The sequence below is a fragment of the Coregonus lavaretus genome, assembly GCF_964263955.1.
Source record: "Coregonus lavaretus genome assembly, chromosome: 10".
NCBI lineage: Eukaryota > Metazoa > Chordata > Actinopteri > Salmoniformes > Salmonidae > Coregonus > Coregonus lavaretus.
In genome coordinates this window covers 47,859,533-47,880,707 of record NC_139997.1, presented here as the reverse complement: position 1 = coordinate 47,880,707, position 21,175 = coordinate 47,859,533, and the positions used below count along the sequence as shown (strand labels likewise).

The following is a 21,175-nucleotide window of genomic DNA, read 5'->3' as shown; positions in this document are numbered from 1 at the left end:
CAGCAGGGCTGCGCTCAGTACAAAAAAACGTAGTGGAACGTTCAATTCAACGGAAACGGTGCTGTTCTGAACGACCAGTTGAAAAACGGGGAGGGGTTAGGGAACGCTGTCAGCATGGCCGCTACCCTTTAAATATGTCACTCATCGCTTCAAGCCACACCCACCAAACATACCTCAAAGTCTGTTCAAGAATGTTGAAGAACGTTTTGGGGAAATGCACCCCAGGCAAGGCAATCTGCCAGGAACTGATCTGAGTACAGCTTCCTTCTCCTTCTTCCTCCCTACAGCTGTACGTCCTCAACCTTATCCTTGACACCACATCCTCAAACTCGAGGATCTCAGCGGCTCTGCCTACCCAAGCCAAGATGGAGGAAAACACAATCTGATCTTGAAATCTTTAGTCTTCACTGTGACACTGCTTTACTTGACTTATTGGCCTGGCAGACCAGGAACAACACAAGTTATACAGCTGAATAATATTCAAAAGGAGCAATTCAGGTCAAGTGCGCATGCTCCATCCGGGACTGTCTGACCAACGGTCCATTTCCACTATTGCTATCAGCTCCAGACCTCTGACCACGTCAAACGAGTGTGCTCTGAACGGAAGGAAAGCCTGAACGTGCAGAGCTATAAATGGGAGTGCCCCAATTTCATTTCCAGACACCATTTCCCTTTCAAGGTAGACAATGGCCTGCTAAATTTTAGGCTTTGTTCATTTCATATTCAGTCAACACATTCAGGATTTTGACTGATGCTAGTGGGCAAAGGGGGAAACCTATGTTGAAACGGATTTGATATAATTCAACCAGGCTTCCAGAACCCATAGATTATGAATACAGCAACACCACTATCTTTGCACAGGGTTGTGGATGAAAATAACTCTGCAAGGAATGCTGGATTCACTAGACAATCTATTGACAAGCAGCTAGAAACTGTGACAGTGCCTCTGTGGTAACAACGCGAGCGTTCAGTAGCTGCGGTGGCAGGACGAGCATTTAGCAGCGGTGTCGCTGTGGTTCAAGGCCAGTGTTTAGTACAGACGTGGTTTCAAACTCCTGTCACGGTTTCGGCCGAGGCTGCCCCTCCTCCTTGTTCGGGCAGGCTTCGGCGGTCGTCGTCCCCGGAGTACTAGCTGCCACCGTTCGATGTTTCATGTTTGTTTGGTTTTGTCTGTTTGTAACACCTGTCCCTTGTTAGTGTTTGATTGTGTTTCCTATTTAAGTTTCGTATGTTGGGTCAGGTGTTATGTGTGATTGTTTTGTCAGCTGTTTTCATGTTGATGGGGTTTTTCTCTCATACTGTGTTTATTGAGAGTCCGCACTGCGAGCGCCTTTTCTTGTTTTACGCACTGTTGTGTGTGTGCGTTTAGTCGCTCTTGCCTCCCGGTTGGGTTGGCTATTTCTCCTGTTTGGAGTTCATTTTGACTACTAAAGACTGTTGACGAACACCTTTGTGCCTGCGCTTGATTCCCTGCACCACATCCACACTCAGCGTTCTGACAACTCCAGCCAACCTCTTGGCTGTAAACTATAACAGTCCACTCCAGACCATTTTCAGCCCAGCAGATGAGTATTCCATAAGTGGGAGGAATACTCAGCAACCACAGCAACATAGCAAGTAAGTTAAGTTGTTATTTTGTATTCTTATTTTTTAAGCAATTAATCTTGACAGACTAAGTCAAGAAACACAAATCTAGACTTTTATAGCAAAACATTTCATGAGTCAAGATAGAAAGAAAGATAATATTACAATATACTGTATAATCCTTACAACAGTATTGAGTTTGATACAGTAGATAGAAAATTGCCTTTTTTTGTCCATGCCAATCTTTTGTTCAGAAGAATCCTTTATTCACCTCTTTCACCTCAGACATCATATGTCTCCACCCACCCCATTGGTGTACTGCCCATGTGATGAGGTCAGGCTCCCAGGTGACCATTGACTTCATTGCCTCTATGGTCCTACAGACAGAATAGAAGCTGTGAACACATCCCACCCCCACTGTCTCCGTCACGTCTGAGAGATAATGCTGCAGACAGGCTTACTGCTCTCAACTACAGGCCAGGGCAACCAACCGGGAGCATAACAGGAATGACATCCTCTTTGAGAGATTACTAGGCTGCGTTGAGGACAGATTTCATACAGCAAAAAAAAAACGAGTAGATAATATGAAAAACAACATTTAGAGCAGACCAAACCATCCAAAGCCCGCAGAGACCTACAGCAAACTCCCAGAACTAATTTAGCTCACTGGTGTCTCATCTACCTAAGCCGTGTCATTCAGTGTTCGTGTGTGGTTGAGAGGACAGGAGTAATTCCTCAGGCACTCAGCCAGATATTTAGCTCCTAGCTATAGCATGAATGAGATAGATTTTACAGGTAGAAAAGAAAAACATTTCAGCATGAGCTGTACAGGAAGATATAATCTTAGTAGGTAGACCTATACATCTTATTTAACTCTATGTAAGGTCATCAGAGGGCCATATTTACTGCGAGATGTCCATAAGACCATTACCCATGTGATGGCTACAAAACAAAACAGCCTAATCTTCTTTCATGTCAACAGCTCATTCACGTCACACACAGACATACACAAACACGACAGAGAAAAAGACAACTAACTGTACTGAACAGACAAAGACAACTCAGAAGGTCACAGCAGCACGAGGGGCAATATGAGCTCTATCATTTTCACTTCCAGGCTTGTCCCGAGCCAGGAAACTCAAGACATCTGAACCTCTCCATTATAACAGAGCCTCCCCCAGGTTTTCTGCCGCTAATATGATGGCTACAGGTAACTGCCAAAATAATGGAAACACAAGTAAATGAGGGATACAAAGTATATTGAAAGCAGGTGCTTCCACACTGGTGTGGTTCCTGAGTTAATTAAGCAATTAACATCCCATCATGCTTAGGGTCATGTATAAAAATGCTGGGCAGGCCATTATTTTGGCAATTATTTTGGCTACAATGGCTATGCCCCCATAGGATGACAATGCCCCCATCCACAGGGCATGAGTGGTCCCTGAATAGTTTGATGAGCATGAAAACAATGTAAACCATATGCCATGGCCTTCTCAGTTACCAGATCTCAACCCAATTGAACGCATGGGAGATTCTGGAACGGCGCCTGAGACAGCGTTTTCCACCATCATCAACAAAAAAACAAATGAAGGAATTTCTCGTGGAAGAATGGTGTCGCATCTCTCCAATAGAGTTCCAGACACTTGTAGAATCTATGCCAAGGTGCATTGAAGCTGTTCTGGCTCGTGGTGGCCCAACGCCCTATTAAAGACACTATGTTGGTGATTCAGAGGGGTTGGGTTAAATGCGGAAGACACATTTCAGTTGAATGCATTCAGTTGTAGAACTGACTAGGTATCCCTTTACCTTTCCTTTATTTTGGCAACCTGTATCTCCCTGCCTCAACAGTTAGATATTACCACTAAACAGTAATGCAGGCCCTTCAGCACCATACCAAGTTAGTATTAAATCAATACACTTCACTTCATGTGTATTTGTAGTCTAGTCTGTGCCTCTCAGATCTCCAGTCAATTCAACTTTCCCGAAAACAGCTAAACTTTGGTTGTGAGATTCTGGCTCATCCTGCCAGAGTTCCTTGTGCTTGGCAGTTACTGTGAGGCAACAATCATCACCAGCCTTGAGTCTCAGTCTCCTTCTGACCCTGCAATCAGTCCTTGGCCAGAGTGTCTGAGCTGTGTCATTTCCCAGCACTTCCACCAGCAGAATGTTTTTATTGGCAAAACTCTCATCGTCATAACCGGCCGGGAAGTCCCAGCTCAAGGGCTGCAAGAGACTGACAGACAGGATTTAAACTTTTGCCTCATTAAGACTCTCTGTATTGCCAATTCATGTAATCAATTAAGCTACTGGTACTGACAGCTACATCTCAAGATTTCTAAAGGTGGTTTGCTCAATTTACAAACAATAAAACGTAGCCGATCCTGATATCTTCTCTGTGATTCCTGTGACGGGTATAAATGTTGTGGCTTGTCTTACTTTCTCTTCAGTTACCCTTTGAGGCCTTTGGTTATATTGGCAACACACACCCACAGTCTTCTCTGGCTCCTGGGGTAAAGCACACCAACTTATCTTAAGTTGGCCTAAACTTTTAAAGGATATTCCCTAGGGGATGTACGAAACCTGTAAGTCCAATTAAAATGTCTGCCATGTGGTGAGAAAACAATACACGACGATTGTATGACTGATCTATGCTCCTAGATGGAAGGAAGAGGATAGACTAAGACTGTAATAACTGTCAAGCAGGGAGCCCTAAGGGCATGTATGACTCCGCCCTATTCATACTCAGAAAACGGCTAGCTCTTCCACAGTGAAAAGACTCCAGTTTTCATATTTACTTCAACAAAAAAAAAAAATTAAACTGAAAGTGTCATTACTGGGCAGGCAGCATCAAGTCTTTCAGCCAATCGCATCTCTTTCATAATACAATAGAGTGCTGCAATTAAACAGGAAAAACGGTCTAACTATTATACCTCTAAAGGTGTGGGTGGAGGAGGCTGTGAGGGTACACTCTAAACAGCTTGAGGGTAAATGAGGTGATTCATCAAATAGCTTTTGTGTTTGTTTCTGTGTGTGTACGTGTGTGACTGTATCTATGTGACTATGCGTGTGTTTTCTGTGATTATCTAACCATCTCAACTTTGCCTTCTTGGCCAGTCACCTGCAGGACCCTTATCACTAGTGGCCTAATCCTATCAGACCTCCTAACTGGATTAGGGGGGCTTGCCCAGAGGTGGTGAGTCAAACTGGGATTGAGGATTCAACCAGAGAGGGAAAGTGCTCAAGGATTCACCTGGATTCCCTGGATCTCTGCCCCTCAACTGTAGGCTATACTTCAACCTGGTATCCAAAAAGTCAAAAAGGTATTTCTATGGACATAAATCTGATTTAAAAAGAGTAGATCTACCCAAAAGGCCAACCTCTTACCCTCCTTTGAAGTTGCACCTTTTTTTGAAAAGCAAAAGTGATATGTAAGAAAATACACCATGGTATGCAAATGAAATGCATCTATGTTGGTTAGAATCTTGGGATGTAATTGCACCATGTATGCTAAGTAGTTCACAGGTTGTCAAGCTGATAGGGGGGTGGGCCAGATATATTTATTGTACCATTACTGTACAGCTATTCTCAGAGTAAGCAGTAGGCCAGGCAGTGAGCAGGTTGTGGTACTGTACTGGAAAAGGGCAGACCGTGGGCGACCAGCCAGCGATCAGACTCTGGTTTCTCACACGTCTCCCACTCAGGGTCGACTGACGGCAGCTCGGATATCTGCACACACACACACTTTGATCTGCTCGGTTTTTCAGAAACATATACTGTACCTCCAGCAAAGCCACAGGGCATGTCCTCAGCAGGGTTTCCGTTATTTTGTTGTTGTTGAAAAGCCGATAAATAAAACTTCCACCAGCCAATTGTCCGGGAGAATAAAAAAATTCCCATTGCGAAATAATGCTTTTTTTGCCTATTCATTGATGGAAATGCGTACATTTGACCGGTCTTGCTTATCGGTCTATGGGTTAATTTGCATAATTGAGTGGAATTAAATTGCTGCGTGTATATTCGTTATGCATCTTATTTATCACACATGCACGCATAAAGACACAGCGCCTTTGAGCGGAAAATCTGTCAGACAGCGTTTTTATAAGACCAATCATTGCGCAACAATTCTAAAAATGCAATCGTGTGTTAAACATAGTTTTGATGGCCACGATTAAAAAGAGCTACTATTTTCAGGCCTATTTCTCAACCGGTAGAATAACTTAAGCACGCTTCCCATTCAAATGCAAAGGCAGGCTTCATCAGTAACCTATTTCTCTCATGTACTTTGACACCAGTGTTTTCCTACTAATTGTATTATGAAACGAACTTTTGCGCGTAGCCTACGGCCTTGTGAGCATTGCTGCGCTTATAATGTGAAGAACTAATAGTTTATCAACATTTTAAGCTAAACGTTCTGATCTGTTGCATGAGACTCATTGCTTTTTAAGTTATTTTTATGTAGCCTAGGCCTACTGGTTGTATGAATTTAGGATCTATCGTCCCACAACTGTCCCAGAGTCAGTCTGGAATAGGCTATTTCTTTCTCGACAAGCTGGCCAATAGAATAGGTAAACTTTTCTACAATGGGGGAATAGTAGATTGACCTAGGCTAGTGATTTTGCTGTTCATTACTGGTCTTGTTGGCTGAGGAAAAGTAAATGTGGCCAGTTATGCTCACATCTTCAAAGTGCGCATCAGAATTCGGTAAGAAGGGCGCACTTTGTTGCATCCTCGACTTGCATGTTCTGTTAAAATGAATGACCATAATCTAAAATGTGATTTCTGTCATTCTGAGCACCGTGGGTGGACGCCCTAATCAGTTACGCACCCAGCACATGTGGGTCCGGTAAATTTCTCAAATGTCTGGTAAATTAAAATGCTGCTGGTCAAATGTCCAGCCGCCACATTTTCATAATGGACACCCTGGTCCTCAGGTTAACCCCATGTGGACTCTGTACTCAACACCAGCATCACATTAATGACCCTGAATGATGCAACAGGGTGATGACTTAACAAAACAGGTCTAGGGGACCCTATACACAAACTGGCCCAATGTTGGGTCTGAAGCTGAACCTTTTCGTATCAGTCTGTCTGTAGGCCTACATGATACCCAGTTCAAAACACAGCAAAAGTGTTGAGCTCAAGGTATGCAATGGGACCTAAATATCCACTGTTCCAATAACCTACAAACATAAATAGCACCAGTGACCAAATCTACATCTGGTCTTACACAGGAGTTGCTCACCTGAAAGAACTCACCAAATGACCTTTGAATACAAGTAGGACTGTTTTCCTCCATGGAAACCCCTAGGAGGAGGTCAATGACAATTCTACCAAAACTAGGGCTATTTGAAAAGTATATTTGTGTGGTCAGGAGTGAGTGGGCAGTTCTCGTTTAAGACAAACCTTTGTGACTAAACCCTGTGGAATGTGGAGGATCACATCCTTTCGGTTTACACCAAGTGTCATTAACTATCAGATCAGCAGAAGGCAATGAACCAATCTGGATGTGTGTGGAAGTAATTAACAGCACATTACTAATTACATTTAAGTCATTTAGCAGACGCTCTTATCCAGAGCAACTTACAGTAGTGAGTGCATACATTTTCGTACTGGTCCCCCGTGAGAATCGAACCCACAATCCTGGCGTTGCAAGCACCATGCTCTACCAACGAAGCTACACGAGACCACTACTCACTCACGACCATCATTCTGTAATTTAACACATGCATTCACACAGTCACAAGCACAAACAGACTCTCTCTCGCTTACATTTACATTTACATTTTTAGTCATTTAGCAGACGCTCTTATCCAGAGCGACTTACAGGAGCAATTAGGGTTAAGTGCCTTGCTCAAGGGCACATCGACAGATTTTTCACCTAGTCGGCTCGGCACACAACAAACATATGTTGACACACACACACCATAAGGTTGGAGAGGTTGCTTCGTGTAGGTGGAAAAGTGGTCTGCATAGCTGAGATTTTTTACAGATTTTCCCAGCCGTACAGAGGCAGATCAGGTCATGAATAGAAATGGGAATGCATGCCTTTGTTTGATTCAGAGATTTTAGCAGGAAACAGATATGAGGAAAACATTATTGCGATGGAGGTCTTCTCTCTAGATCCCACAGAAGAATGAGTGTATTCAAGAGTCCACCATGTTTAGTCAAACAGAGAGAGAGGAGCCCTAACAGTGAATAAACAAGTAGCAGCAGCCAAAAATATGTCTATATTAGGACAGATGAAAAGCTGTGCAGCTAAATGGAGGACAAACACAGGTTGTGGAAAAGGTAGTACATTTTCATTATGGGGACAAAGCAGGGGCAAAGGGACAAACATCACATTCTAAAGGAACTGAAATCACCAGACAGCATGCAGGAGAGAAATCTATAGCAGCAACCATTGAGTTGCTCCAATAAACAGGGCACAGTCCATGGTGATAGACAGGTGCAGCTGAGAGCCAGTCACCTGCAAAAGTACTACTTGAGTCACTGTTTGCTTCTGCTTAACCTGGCCTTGACACACACACCATGGGAACGGTGGTGGGGGTGGGGCATTCCAAGTGCTTCAAGGAGCTGCCAAACAGACGAGCACATCCTGTCGCAACGCAAGGCCAGGATAAATCCCTCATTTGACTCGCTCTAGGATAACACTCAAAGGAGGATGTTACCACCATAGAATTAGGAATTAGAATACTACAATGGACAACTCTATGGTTACCACCTATACCAGGGCTTAGGACCTCAATGAAAACAAACTCCCTTGTAAAACCGAGGGAGGAGCCGTGAGGGAACGGTCTTCATTCAGGATACATTGATTACATTTACATTTACATCATTTAGCAGGCGCTCTTATCCAGAGCGATTTACAAATTGGTGCATTCAACTTATGATAGCCAGTGGGACAACCACCTTTTTCCCCCCCTTTTTTTTAAATGGGGGGGTGGGGGAAGAAGGTTTACTTTATACTATTCCAGGTATTCCTTAAACAGGTAGGGTTTCAAGTGTCTCCGGAAGGTGGTCAGTGACTCCGCTGTCCTGGCGTCGTGGGGGAGCTTGTTCCACCATTGGGGTGCCAGAGAAGCGAATAGCTTTGACTGGGCTGAGCAGGAACTGTGCTTCCGTAGAGGTAGGGGAGCTAGCAGGCCAGAGGTGGATGAACGTAGTGCCCTCGTTTGGGTGTAGGGTCTGATCAGAGCCTGAAGGTAAGGAGGTGCCGTTCCCCTCACAGCTCCGTAGGCAAGCACCATGGTCTTGTAGTAGATGCGAGCCTCAACTGGAAGCCAGTGGAGTGTGCGGAGGAGCGGGGTGACATGAGAATCCTATGCCAACATTCTAAATGAATGCCAACATTGTAAGGTTTGAAGACAATCTATACCCTTTTTCCAATCAATTAATGTCACATATTTGAAGCTCTGTCCACCCTTCCAGTTGTCCAAGTTCAGATATTGGCTAGTCTAAATTAAGAAGCTTACAGCTGGTGAGGGTCGGGAGTAGGCTACAGCGCACAGGGCTAACGTTCCATTCCTTGAATTCCAATCACTAACCTGCAACACATTACATCCCCCACTCCAGCAACAAAACATTCACCTCCCTTCCTTCCTTCTCACACCCCATTCACTGGGTCAAAGTCTCCCAAGAATCCAGATTGAAAGTTGACACAGTTCCTAAGTAAATTGCAATGATAAACTGAGAAGGCCCTGGTCTGGATGGAAGTGGACACAGATAGGAAGTAGGGGAAGTTGCAGTTGTACTGTACAAGAATAAACAGTCATCTTTATGAGAGATCAGATGCCATTACATCGCTGCCTCACAAAAATGTGTTGCAGACAAAGAGGAGGAAATGCTTTGACCCTTCCAAATAAATGGCAGGGTTGTTTTCTCTGGTCCAGAAACGAAAGAAACAGTTTTCTTTTCATCTCAAGCCAAACTATCGGCGTATGACAGCACATCTAGCCTTGCTTCATTAGCCAAGCAGAAAGACTAGCTTGTTGTGAAGTAACTCACTCCTATCTAGCAGAAATTACAATGACGCATGCCATGAAATGTGCTACATTTACATGAGCACAAAGCCGTCACCATCTAGTTACTACGCAGTTAAAAATCGACTGTTTAGTACACCAAAACAGTTGACAATCACCTTGCTAAACTTAATGTCTACACTGAGTATATCAAATATTTGGAACACCTTCCTAATATTGAGTTGCCCCCGCTTTTTGACTCTACAAGGTGTCGAAAGCATTCCACAGGGATGCTGGCCCATGTTGACTCCAATGCTTCCCACAGTTGTGTCAAGTTAGCTGGATGTCCTTTGGGTGGTGGACCATTCTTGATACACACAGGAAACTGTTGAGCATGAAAAACAGCGTTGCAGTTCTTGTCACAAACCGGCACCTGGCACCTATGTTACCGGCTTTGGTTTTTCCATTTTATATTTGCAGGTTGTGGGGCGCACCGATTGGTGTCACCTCGTTAGTCAGTCATCTGGTTAGAGGGAAGGTGTTTCACCTGTGATGGCCCAGTGCTACAGTTGTCTTGAGAGACGGACGGTTAAAACATTTAGTTGGCGCTCCCTATTTTCATTTCTAGACAAACCTTTATCTGATTTAATTTTGCTCCAACTTTTTGGTTTGCTTCCTGTCTATAAGTTTGGTGTGGGTTTTTCTTTTGTTTGCCTTTCCTTGGGCAAATTTAGTGGGCGCTCATGGTGGGTGCCTTTTAGGTTCCAGTTGTTGTTGCTAGTCAACTTTCAGTGGACACCCCCATGAGTGTCTTTGAGAACCCCTCCTAAAACCCCACCTGTTTGGTTTTGGTTGTTGGTCAGTGACTCTTCGTTAGATCCCTCTTCTGTTTGAGCGACATTTTTGGTTTTCTTGCTGGGGAACGTAACATATACTACCATACCCCGTTCAAAGGCACTTAAATCTTTTGTCTTGCCCCTTCACCTTCTGACTGGCACACATACACAATCCGTGTCAAGGCTTAAAAATCCTTCTTTAACCAGTCTCCTCCCCTGATTGAAGTGGATTTAACAGGTGACATCAATAAGGGATCTTAGCTTTCATCTGGATTCACCTGGTCAGTATGTCATGGAACGAGCAGGGGTTCTTAATGTTTTGTATACTTTGTATATGTTGTGACTTGTGAAATGTGGCAAACTACAAGGTCATACAACACAGTGTGTTTGTATGTATTTTCCTCCCATGTCTCCTCTTCTAGTTACAGTATATGACATCTAGTCTATCTGCCAGAGAACTGCCTTACTTTGATCTACCGGCCAGTGTATGTGCCTAGTTAAGCTCCAGAGTATTAGTATAGCAGGCGCTGGTCTGTGTCCCGGCTCCCAAGCCAGCCAGACTGACGGTTGCTCCGGAAGCCCAGGCATGCCAGTGGAAGAGCTCTGAAAAAGCACTGCCTCGTGCCTAATGATTCTAACCAGCAACACCGCAGACGTGAACTAATCCACCAAGACCGCCAAAGCACTCCCTGGGTCAGAGAGAACGAGAGGGAGCGAGCGAGAGGGGGATGAGGGGAGCGGAGCATGAAAAGTATGTGGGGAGCTGACACAGGGAGAAATAAAACGAGGGCCAGGGAATGGGGTAGATACAGCTACCCATCCAGCTGGCAGAAACCCAGCTGTCATTCTCTTGCCTGCTCAATTCAGGGCCACACCTAAATTACAAGATCTCACAAGATACAAACACAAGATCTGCAGCATGAAAAGTCCCATTTAAAAACACAATTTAAAATGGAAAGACATTTAAAAAAGAGATTCTCTCAGAGTCTGGCAGACTTTCTGTCATAACATAGGGGCAGGTAAAGGAGTAGGTACTCTATTCACACACAAAAGAGTGCACACTGAGAAGGTAATACGATGACATTACAGCAAAATTATCTCATACTAGTAATGAGACAATGTACACTTGTTCCCTGTGAAAGCATAAATAGGGAAACATTTACATTTACGTCATTTAGCAGACACTCTTATCCAGAGCGACTTACAGTTAGTGAGTGCATACATTTTTCATACTGGCACCCCGTGGGAATCGAACCCACAACCCTGGCGTTACAAGCGCCATGCTCTACCAACTGAGCTATAGGAGGGAAACCTTTACTGATTTTGCCATATGTGCGTACACACACCTACGGATGTCAGGATGGCATTGTTTATATCATAACAAAGAGCTGACTATGGGCTCGCTCGTGCTGTATGATCTATTGTACTCTAGTCACATTCAAAGAAAATAAAGGCAGTTGCATTGCCATGGCAACCCTCAGTCTACACCACCATGTCAGAACTTGTCCATGATCTCAGCAGGAGGCCCAGAACAGACAGATACGAGGCCAATTTGTGTCTCTGAGGTGGGGCTTGGAACCAACAGAGCCCCCCCCCCCCCAATTCAGCTGAGCAAATGTCACCACCAGCCGCACCGTCGTCTTTGTGTAGCCTCCATCCCCACTGACTGACTTATCTTCAACCTAATGAGTCATCTTCTCATCCACAGCAATACACCCCTATTTCTATTGAATATAGAACAAGGGAAATGCATGAATGTACAGTATGGTTTTCACTTTCTCATTTAAAGCTCGAAAGATTGTTTTTAGACATTTATAATAGGACGGAACATGTTATTGTTGTTATTAGCGGTTAATTATTCAGTTTCAGCCATTAAAATCTATAAAATGTCCCCTCCATGAGATATTTCCATAATGCCTTGATGATTCTAAACCACTGGTAGAGGGGGTGGCGGGGAAAGAGAAGGGACAGCATATTTACCTGGGAAGGTGTGTGGGTTGGGTGACCCTCTCTTGAGGCACTTGGAACACAGAACATGAACAGTGTAGTAGAGTCCGGGCCACTCCTGCAGAAGGACATTCAGCTCCTCAACCAGTGGGATTATCGCTTGCCAAGCAGTCCAGATATTTGGCAGGGAGGCATGGCTGGCTATGGACAGTGACTCGGCCTGCAGCCTGCCTCGAGCCGGCCGGTAGCTGACCACCACAGGCACTTTACCACGATAGGCAAAGATCTGGTGCCTCCCGTCTGACCTCTGAACCACATGGCTGTTGATCTGCACACTGTAGCGTGCAAACAGTCCAGGAGGGAAGAGAAAGGGGAAGCTGTATTCAATCTGCAGCTGCTCTAAAGAGAAGAACTGACTAGCAGCCACTGAGCTGCTGTTCACCCAGGCCTCGGCATGGGGCTCCTCATTGCTGACATAGCTGGGGAACTTGTACCAGACGGTGGCCCCGTTCAGAGGCTTGCTGCGGGCCTTGTTGATGCAGTAGCACACCCCCATCTTCTCCAGCAGCTCCATGATGAGGTGGAGGTCCTGCTGGGTTTGGATGAGAGGTCTCAGGAGCAGCCGGATGACGTTGGAAGGCAGGAGGCCGTGGCTGAGGAAGCCCTCCACATGGTGCTGTAGATGGGTAGCCCTGAGGTTTTCTCCCTTCTCCCCATCTATAACCACACTGGCCCTCCTCTTGTCCCCCCTCTCACCGTCCGACAGTAGCCTCTCCAGCAACGTGGACTCATCCCTCTGGAAGAAGACGTTGAGGATGGCGATGAAGCGTGGCAGGTTGTGGAAGACGTACTCCTTTAGTGTCAGACTGTCCTCGAAGTAGAGTAGCTTCCCACTCTCGTGCAGGTACGACAGGGCACTCTGCAGGCGGTCCTCCGTGAGCCCAGCCTGGAGGCCCAAACGGGCCGAGTCCCACCACGAGAGCCACAGGTCCTGGGGCTTAAAGTGCAGCTCCTCCAGCATCTGCCAGGACTTGGGCAGCACGCGGTGGAGGTTGGGGAAGATGTCGCGGTGGTCAGCCACTGACATGAGCTTCTCCTTCAGCCTCTGGATATTTATCTGGCTCTCCATGCAGCTGACACACAGGACAGGGGACAGGATCTGTAGCCTGTGGTTTAGCATGTACTGCAGCTGGGCTTTCTTCCGTCTCAGGTTCTTGTCTGTGACGCCGTAGAAGAGGATGTGAGGGCTGGAGGTGCGGACGTTGTAGCCCTGCTCCAGGGCCTGGTCCACCTGCTGGGCAAGGCTCCGGAGGCAATGGGTGTCCCACTTCTCCTGCAGGGCAATCTGTCTGTGGATATCCAGGCTCTTCCCCTCCACCTCTATGTCTCCACACAGGTCTGTGTGCGTGCCCACCATGCAGACCACAGCATGGGGCACTTTGGCACTGAGGAGATGGAGGAAGTAACCCACGTGGGCGTAAAAGTTATTGGGTGAGTATGTTTTCAGATTCACAACGAGGATGTACAGAGCACCGGGTGAGAGAAAAAAAGGTTTGATGAGGTCATAGTTTGGCTTCCCTGACAGGTCATACACTAAAAATGTAAGACTGCGATCGGCGTCCGCTACCCAGTTAGTCACATCAACCCCTTTGTTTCCCTGAGCAGAGTTGGCATCCTGCTGCTCACTCACCACACTCTGCCTGAGCAGTGTTTTTCCAGCGTTTTTCATTCCCATCAGGACCAGTTTTAACCTGGGTTTCACAGCCAGCTGGGAATGTGCGAGTTCCTTTTGATAAGCACCGATGTAGGGGATCCCCTTCATACAGACCTCATAGGGAGGCTGAATGAGCGGGTTATCCTTCACTTTCCAAATGTTTACCTTGGAGAGTTTTCCAAAGTTATCTGGAAGTATGGCTATTTGGTTACCCTGTAAAACAAGCTCTTCCAATCTATCTAGCTCCACAATGGAGTCGGGCAGATAAGTAATCTTATTATTGTCTAACCAGAGGTTAGCCAGCCTACACAGCTGGCCTATCTCCTCTGGGACAAAAGACAGTTTATTTCTGCTCAGGTAAAGCTCTTCTAGTCCTGTGATGTTTAGGATAACCTGGGGAAACTCCTCAAGCTCATTAGAGGATAGATTGACCATTTTAAGTCTCTGCAGGTTGCCAAAGGAATGAGGCAGAGCTGCGAGGTTGTTACTGTCTAGCATCAGGCTCTCTAGGTTGTGCAGGTGACAGAACGTGTCCGGTAACGTGGAGATGTGAATGCTGCTGAGCCACAGGATCTTGATGGACTGCAGCTTAATGATGTCCCCTGGTAGACACGCAAACTTATTCCCTGAGCAGTCGAGCTCCTCCAGGTCACTTAGGGCAAGAATCTCCAGGGGAAACTGGTTCAGCTTGTTGTGATCGGCATCCAGAGTACGGAGCCTCTTGAGCTGTGAGAAGGACCTGGGGAAATCACATATGTCATTGAAGCTTATGTCCAGCTCCTCTAAGTACTGCAGTGCCCCAATCTGTGACGGCAGGTACTGGATGTTGTTGTGACTGATGCAGAGTTTTTTCAGCCCCTTCAGCAGGCCTATATCCTCAGAGAAGTGGCCCAAGCAGTTGTGGCTCATGTCCAGTTCCACAAGCCGACCCAGTTCAAACACCACAAAAGGAACTGTGATAAATTTGTTCCTGCGGAGGATAAGGCTACGCAGGTTTGTAAGGCTTGCCCCCAATCCTTCTGGTAGCTCATACAGCGAGTTATTGCCCAGATTGAGTACCTCTATCTCGCTTATATTTTCAGGTAGAATGATCTTCTCCCTGTTTTTGGAGCAGAGGGTGAGCTGTCGCAGGTTGCTTCGCAGCTTCCTAGAGCGGAGAGCAGCATCTCTCCACAATTTAGCCGTTTTGAGATTATTCTCCTTGTCCTCCATGGTTTTGCAGACCGACACCTCCTCCTTGTTTTCATTGGGAGGAATAATCAATTATCCTGGCAACATGTTGGTCTGGGTGCCCTTGTTTAATCGATTAGTGTTCTTATCATGAACAATCCAAACAGAGAAAACGACAGTAATTCCATTTCGAGCAAGAACAACAAAACATCATGCTTTTCAATCGTATCAGGACGGCTGGACCTAGCCAGCAGTGTTTCACGCATCTTTATCTACGGCCGCGGACCGCACAAGGAACAGTGAAACCTACCGCTATTTCAAGTCAATTTTAAAACCCAGGCGGTTGGGCTGGCCCCGCCAGCACATTCTCCAGTATGTTGGCATCCAAGCGCGTCCCATTATCTAAAAAACAATGAATGAAATCAAACAGCGGGCAAAGTCTCTCCTCCTTGTGCCTCGCTCATCTCTCTGCCTGTGTTCTCTCGTAAACTACAGTCCTTGCTGCTCAAGGGGGAGTGAAACAGTAGCAACGCCTAGATTACACTGCGTCAGATTTTTAGCCACCTTGGTTTAGTTCTCGATTGACTACCCATGATGACAAGCTATTATTATTGCTAGGCAATAACATTTATAAGATTAAATAAAGGAATATGATGTCTGTTTTATCTAGAGCGAGACAGAAGTGTTTTCTGTTTTGATTAGATAAATCGATTTTTACAGCTATTTTCGCCACCCATTGATGAGTTGAGAAAGTAAAATGTATTATTCTATATTACATTCATTTTTCAATAATTATTCTGGTCAGATGGGATATAAAATGATTTTATAAGAAATAAAGACCAAATAGCATATAGAATTTAGTTTCAGCAATGCTATTTCGATCAAGCACCAGATGTAATGTTATTGCGGAAGATAAAAAGATCCCCCTGCGAAAAGGTTATTTTCAGTAGCAGACATTGAAACTTAGATGGTGTAAACAAAACACGTACCACTTTCTCATGGTATTCTCTTGATGGGAAACAGTACGTGTTCTTTGTACGCGTTATCTGCTTTGTCTCCATCTAATGGCTATGATTTGAATGCACAGGGTTTGGCAAAACCATTACGTCACCATATTGTATTGTGTGTTGAAATCATAGACTTATCGCTTATGGTAGTAATTTGATTGGTTTTGTACATAACAAAAAGGAAAAATATTTTCTCTTGAACCTGACGCCATGAAGCACAGACGTGTTAGAAATGTTAGGAGTTGTACCATATGTACATTTAAATATTAAATGCAAATGTTACGCTAGTGTGTATTACAATTGTCCTTATTCATCGGTCAGCATCCAAGTTCAAATGGATTATAAACTGCAGCACAACAAAAACAGGACAGACAATACATGTCTAGGACTGTCCAAGCCCTTTCAACTCTACTGCCCCCAGAAAGTGAAGAAAGCAGGCTTAAAAATAAACGTCACCTACTACTAACTCCTATTAACCAGAACTGGCAATAGTTCAGCAGCATAATAATCGGTATTTACATAATTACTGGTATCAGGAAATTAATAGAAAAATAGAAGTACATTTTAGTTGTTTAAAAAAAATGTACTTGGTATGGTTTGTAACAAGGCAGTATAATTACTGGGGTTTAGAAATATTTATTAGTATTAAAAAAAATGGTTTAAGACAATAGCTAAATAGTTCATACATTGTTTGCATGTGAACTTGTGCAAAATTGTATCCTGTAAATGTAAATCACAAAGTATATGCATTGCTTACACCAAACTTAAAGCTGACATATCCTCAATTGTCTTGAACTGGTTTTAAAGGCCTTGTGTGCTCTGTAAAAAAATAAATAAAAGACTCAAGCCAGGCCTCTAACAGGCAGTCAATTACATTTGGCTGCTTTACACAGGCAGCCCAAATCAGATATTTTGCCCAATTATTGGCAAAAGATCTGATCTGATTGGTCAAATGGTTAATTAGTGGCAAAAGATCCAAAGTGGGCTGCCTGTATAAACACAGCCTGAGGGTTAGCAGCAGGTTGTTTTTGTTTTCAGACAATATGAAAGACGAACCAAATTAAAAATCATTCGTTAAAGAAAATCCTTAGCAGACAATGTCTTAGTCCTACTGTAAAAATCTACAGAGGCTGTCAAAAGGCAGCAACAAAATTAGAATTGTGGTAAGTGGCACAACTAGTCCAATTAAACAACTGTATCCACACAGTCCCACAATTTGGGACAAAAAAAAACGGACTCTTAGATTGAGTGGGAAAAGTGCTATGATTTTTAAGCCATGGGGGTAAAACAGACATGGGATGCCTGCTTGAAGGCCTCAATGCAGAAGTCTCAGAGCCAGGGGATGCGGAGCCGAGGGCTAGTCTCTGCTGCGGGGGGTATGTGGGGGTGGTGCTCCTTCCAAAGGGGCAGAGCTGGGCACAGTCCGCAGATGTCCTTCGTGCATGCGCTCGTTGATGCGCAGTTGGCAGCCGTCCTGCAGCATGCGCAGCGCAACGCGGGCGATGTTGCGCGAGTCATCCAGGCCAGAGTGAGGGCGGCCCTCGTATTGAAGTCCCAGCTTCTCCAGCATGCTGCTCAGCTTGGTCTGGGTACGAGGGACCTGTGGAAAAGGGAAGATTAATGCTGCTCAGTTTGGTCTGGGTACGAGGGACCTGTGGAAAAGGGAAGATTAATGCTGCTCAGCTTGGTCTGGGTACGAGGGACCTGTGGAAAAGGGAAGATTAATGCTGCTCAGCTTGGTCTGGGTGCGAGGGACCTGTGGAAAAGGGAAGATTCTAATGCTGCTCAGCTTGGTCTGGGTGCGAGGGACCTGTGGAAAAGGGAAGATTCTAATGCTGCTCAGCTTGGTCTGGGTGCGAGGGACCTGTGGAAAAGGGAAGATTCTAATGCTGCTCAGCTTGGTCTGGGTGCGAGGGACCTGTGGAAAAGGGAAGATTCTATTCTACTCTCTCGATTGCTTTCTACTCAACATACTGTATCTAACGAATGTCTTACATGCTTCTACATTAAGAGAGATATTTCAGCTAATTTCATATCATAAAAAAAACAAACCTTATAGAAGTTCCCGTATAATTTTTTGATGTTGATCCACTTCTTTGCAAACTGTGGATATCTGAGCCGATTTAAACGGCACTGGGTGTTCATGAACTTGCTCATGTCCCAAGATCTGTGGATATAACAAAAGCACATAGTTGTATACTAATGAGAACACTTAATATCTTGCTAGCGTTATCATTAGTATACCAAAGCAGTGTTAGTACCCTCTGCGCACACTGACGTACCCGTCTGTAAGAATGGTGTATTTGTATTTTGTGCCAAGCTCTTTCTCCCGAAGCCAAAGCACCACCCGCTTAAGGACATCAGGGAACGTGTCTGCTTCATCCACCATTTTCTGGGCCGAAAAAAAAGCAGTTAGAAACTCTTATATGAACGTTACATTGTGTGAAGTATTTTGAATCATACTATTCAAGTCCTTCAAGATAGTTCAGTCAACGTCTATGCCTGTGTCTCACCTGTGTTATCCCTGTCAACTTTATGCAGAACTCTGACAGCTGTGTGTTGACTTCTGGTCTGACATATTCCTGAAAGGTGTCCTCCTACAAGTAAATCCAGTGTCATTCATGATACCAAAAGATGTGTGTATTATTTGCATCAACAACTAATGTGAAATCAAAGGTCCATACATCTATGACCTGTATGATCGTACACACAAGCCTTAAAATGCATTGATTCTAACAATGTCCCCTCCTCGCCCACTCACAATCTCTAAAGTGTGCGTGTTGAGCAGGACCATTGGGAACTCAATGATTTCATGAGTGAAGTCAGCGGGGTTGTCCTGTTCACATGTTGCCTCAAAGTCCACCACGCAGATGTAGTCGTAGTAGGTATCCGTGGCTTCACCCTCTGTCACAGACTGCATCAGCGACAGCTTCTGTTTCTTGTAGTAGTTCTTCAACCGCTTCTTCATTACATCCTTCACACCTCTACACACACACACACACACACACACACACACACACAGACACAGACAGACAGACAGACAGGCACACAATTGGAATCATGGGACATATTCAGTGGAATGGATCTTCTTCAGTGGCATGTCAAGCAGCTCTGGGATTTCCTAACACAGAGATCCTGGGGTATATTCATGAAGCCGATTCTGTTGCAAAACTTTTCTTAAAACGGAAGCAAACGGAACGGGGAGGGACTTACCTGAATTTGTCCAATAGAAAGTCTCGATTTAGTTTGGACTAATGATTACACCCCTGATCTCCAATGGATTATGATTGTAGCCATCTCCTGCTGAAACACTACACTAGCTACAGGGTTGTAACGTGGTATGTGATTACATACAGCACAATTCCTTAGCTACTGAAACAAGTGTTCCTACATACCTTGTGTCAAGCTTCAACTCTGCCAGTTTGGCCCGAAGCTCATCCTTGTTCATGCGATTGATATGTCCATTTGCAAGAGCAATCTCTTTGTAAACAGGATCACTGAACTCGCCATGAGTAGGAGATGCTTGAGGGACGGGTTCATCGATGTTACTACAAACTCTGACTCTGCTGCAAGACTTTGACATATAGAAAGGAATATACAGTTAACGTTAGTCACATATCAGTAGGTAGCTTCCTAGCTAGTTTAAAATATCCCTGGCTTCCATTTCTACTCCAATCCAGCAAGCTAGCTAGTTAGCAGTAGCTACTAACCTTGTCATCTTCCTCGGGTTTAGAGGACAATTTCACATTGCCACCCTTGTCTTGAATATTCTCCTTATATTCCTCCATTCTTCAGAGATTGGTTGAATCAATCCTTTCTGTAAACTGGGTGGGGGAAAGGTTAGCTTGCTACTTGCTAGCTAACTGGTAGGATGTGTTGTTGGCAGACAATCCTCCTGTTCTTGACTGTTTCCGCGCTTTCTTCCCGCGTGTCAGTGCTCTACTACGCGCTTGAATGTTATATCCGAAGTGTGTCGCCGATCAACGTTACATGATATTAAAAAAACACTTTTATTCATGTTTTTCCAATTTTATTCCAACAAGACACCTTTTTACAGATATATTTGGATAGCTAACGAGCAAGCAACATTTTAATATTGTGTGAAAAATAAACAAACATTTCCGGTTGCAGTTCCGATGTGGTGATAATGATGATTTGTCGACGGCACAGATGGTTTGTGTACATAGCAGGTTAGGATAATTAACGTGGCAGGTTAGATGAATTAACGTTGCCGGTTCGGAAAATGAGGTTAAGGTTAGGGAAAGGGTTAGGCTAATACTTGTTGTCAACAACTGTTGTCCCCGACGCGACCACTAGATGGCGCTGTAGGCCTACTCCATCTAGACACAAGGGTAGAACAACAGGTAGTGCTGAATCCAGACCTTAACCCCTTTCTCTCCAATATTCTCCTAATTCGGAGATATTTGGATGACTCATGGAATTCCATGTCTATCTAAACTATATGAATGAGCACCTCCATTTCACCATTAACTACAGTTGAAGTCGGAAGTTTACATACACCTAAACCAAATACATTTAAACTCGTTAAATACGTTTTTCACAATTCCTGACATTTAATCATAGTAAAAATCCCCTGTCTTATGTCAGTTAGGATCCCCACTTTATTTTAAGAATGTGAAATGTCAGAATAATAGTAGAGATAATTATTTCTTTCAGCTTTTATTTATTTCATCACATTCCCAGTGGGTCAGAAGTTTACATACACAATTAGTATTTGGTAGCATTGCCTTTAAATTGTTTAACTTGGGTCAAACGTTTCGGGTAGCCTTCCACAAGCTTCCCACAATAAGTTGGGTGAATTTTGGCCCATTCCTCCTGACAGAGCTGGTGTAACTGAGTCAGGTTTGTAGGCCTCCTTGCTCGCACACGCTTTTTCAGTTCTGCCCACACATTTTCTATAGGATTGAGGTCAGGACTTTGTGATGGCCACTCCAATAC

General features: G+C 44.6%; 2 protein-coding genes across 4 annotated transcripts in view; both read right to left on the bottom strand.

Moving 5' to 3' along the window:
* The window catches only part of LOC311135700 (malignant fibrous histiocytoma-amplified sequence 1 homolog), a 31,998-nt gene extending 16,313 nt beyond the window's left edge, over window positions 1-15,685 (bottom strand). Inside the window, exons 1-2 of one of the 2 annotated variants that reach the window (XM_084169719.1) lie at window positions 12,359-15,685; window positions 11,293-12,102 (exon numbers count right to left, since the gene is read on the bottom strand). In XM_084169719.1, coding sequence (XP_084025845.1) covers window positions 12,077-12,102; window positions 12,359-15,251 — 2,919 coding nt within the window. In that variant the 5' untranslated portion in view covers window positions 15,252-15,685 and the 3' untranslated portion in view covers window positions 11,293-12,076. Of the gene's footprint in view, window positions 1-11,292; window positions 12,103-12,358 lie in introns of those variants that run through there. The other variant, XM_084169718.1, reaches the window with a different exon arrangement.
* Window positions 15,686-16,506: 821 nt separating this feature from the next.
* Window positions 16,507-20,172, bottom strand: LOC311135545 (3'-5' exoribonuclease 1-like). Of its 2 annotated transcripts, none has more exons than XM_084169555.1 (7): window positions 19,927-20,172; window positions 19,612-19,790; window positions 18,978-19,200; window positions 18,730-18,813; window positions 18,499-18,608; window positions 18,269-18,383; window positions 16,507-17,816 (listed from the first exon to the last, which is right to left on the bottom strand). In XM_084169555.1, the coding sequence occupies exons 1-7, from the start codon at window positions 20,002-20,004 to the stop codon at window positions 17,574-17,576; spliced, it is 1,032 nt and encodes a 343-aa protein (XP_084025681.1). In that variant the 5' UTR covers window positions 20,005-20,172; the 3' UTR covers window positions 16,507-17,573. The 2 variants fall into 2 exon arrangements, with proteins under 2 accessions (XP_084025681.1, XP_084025682.1); XM_084169556.1 differs by having other exon boundaries at window positions 17,753-17,920; window positions 19,927-20,123.
* Window positions 20,173-21,175: the final 1,003 nt, after the last annotated feature.

Bases quoted from the DNA above. Each gene is read 5' to 3' on its own strand.
- LOC311135545 (XM_084169555.1), bottom strand. From the start codon at position 20,004: ATGGAGGAATATAAGGAGAATATTCAAGACAAGGGTGGCAATGTGAAA. The intron at 19,791-19,926 runs GTTAGTAGCTAC...TATATGTCAAAG, and splicing joins AACCCGAGGAAGATGACAAG to TCTTGCAGCAGAGTCAGAGT. The intron at 18,609-18,729 runs GTGAGACACAGG...TTTTCGGCCCAG, and splicing joins AGTTGACAGGGATAACACAG to AAAATGGTGGATGAAGCAGA.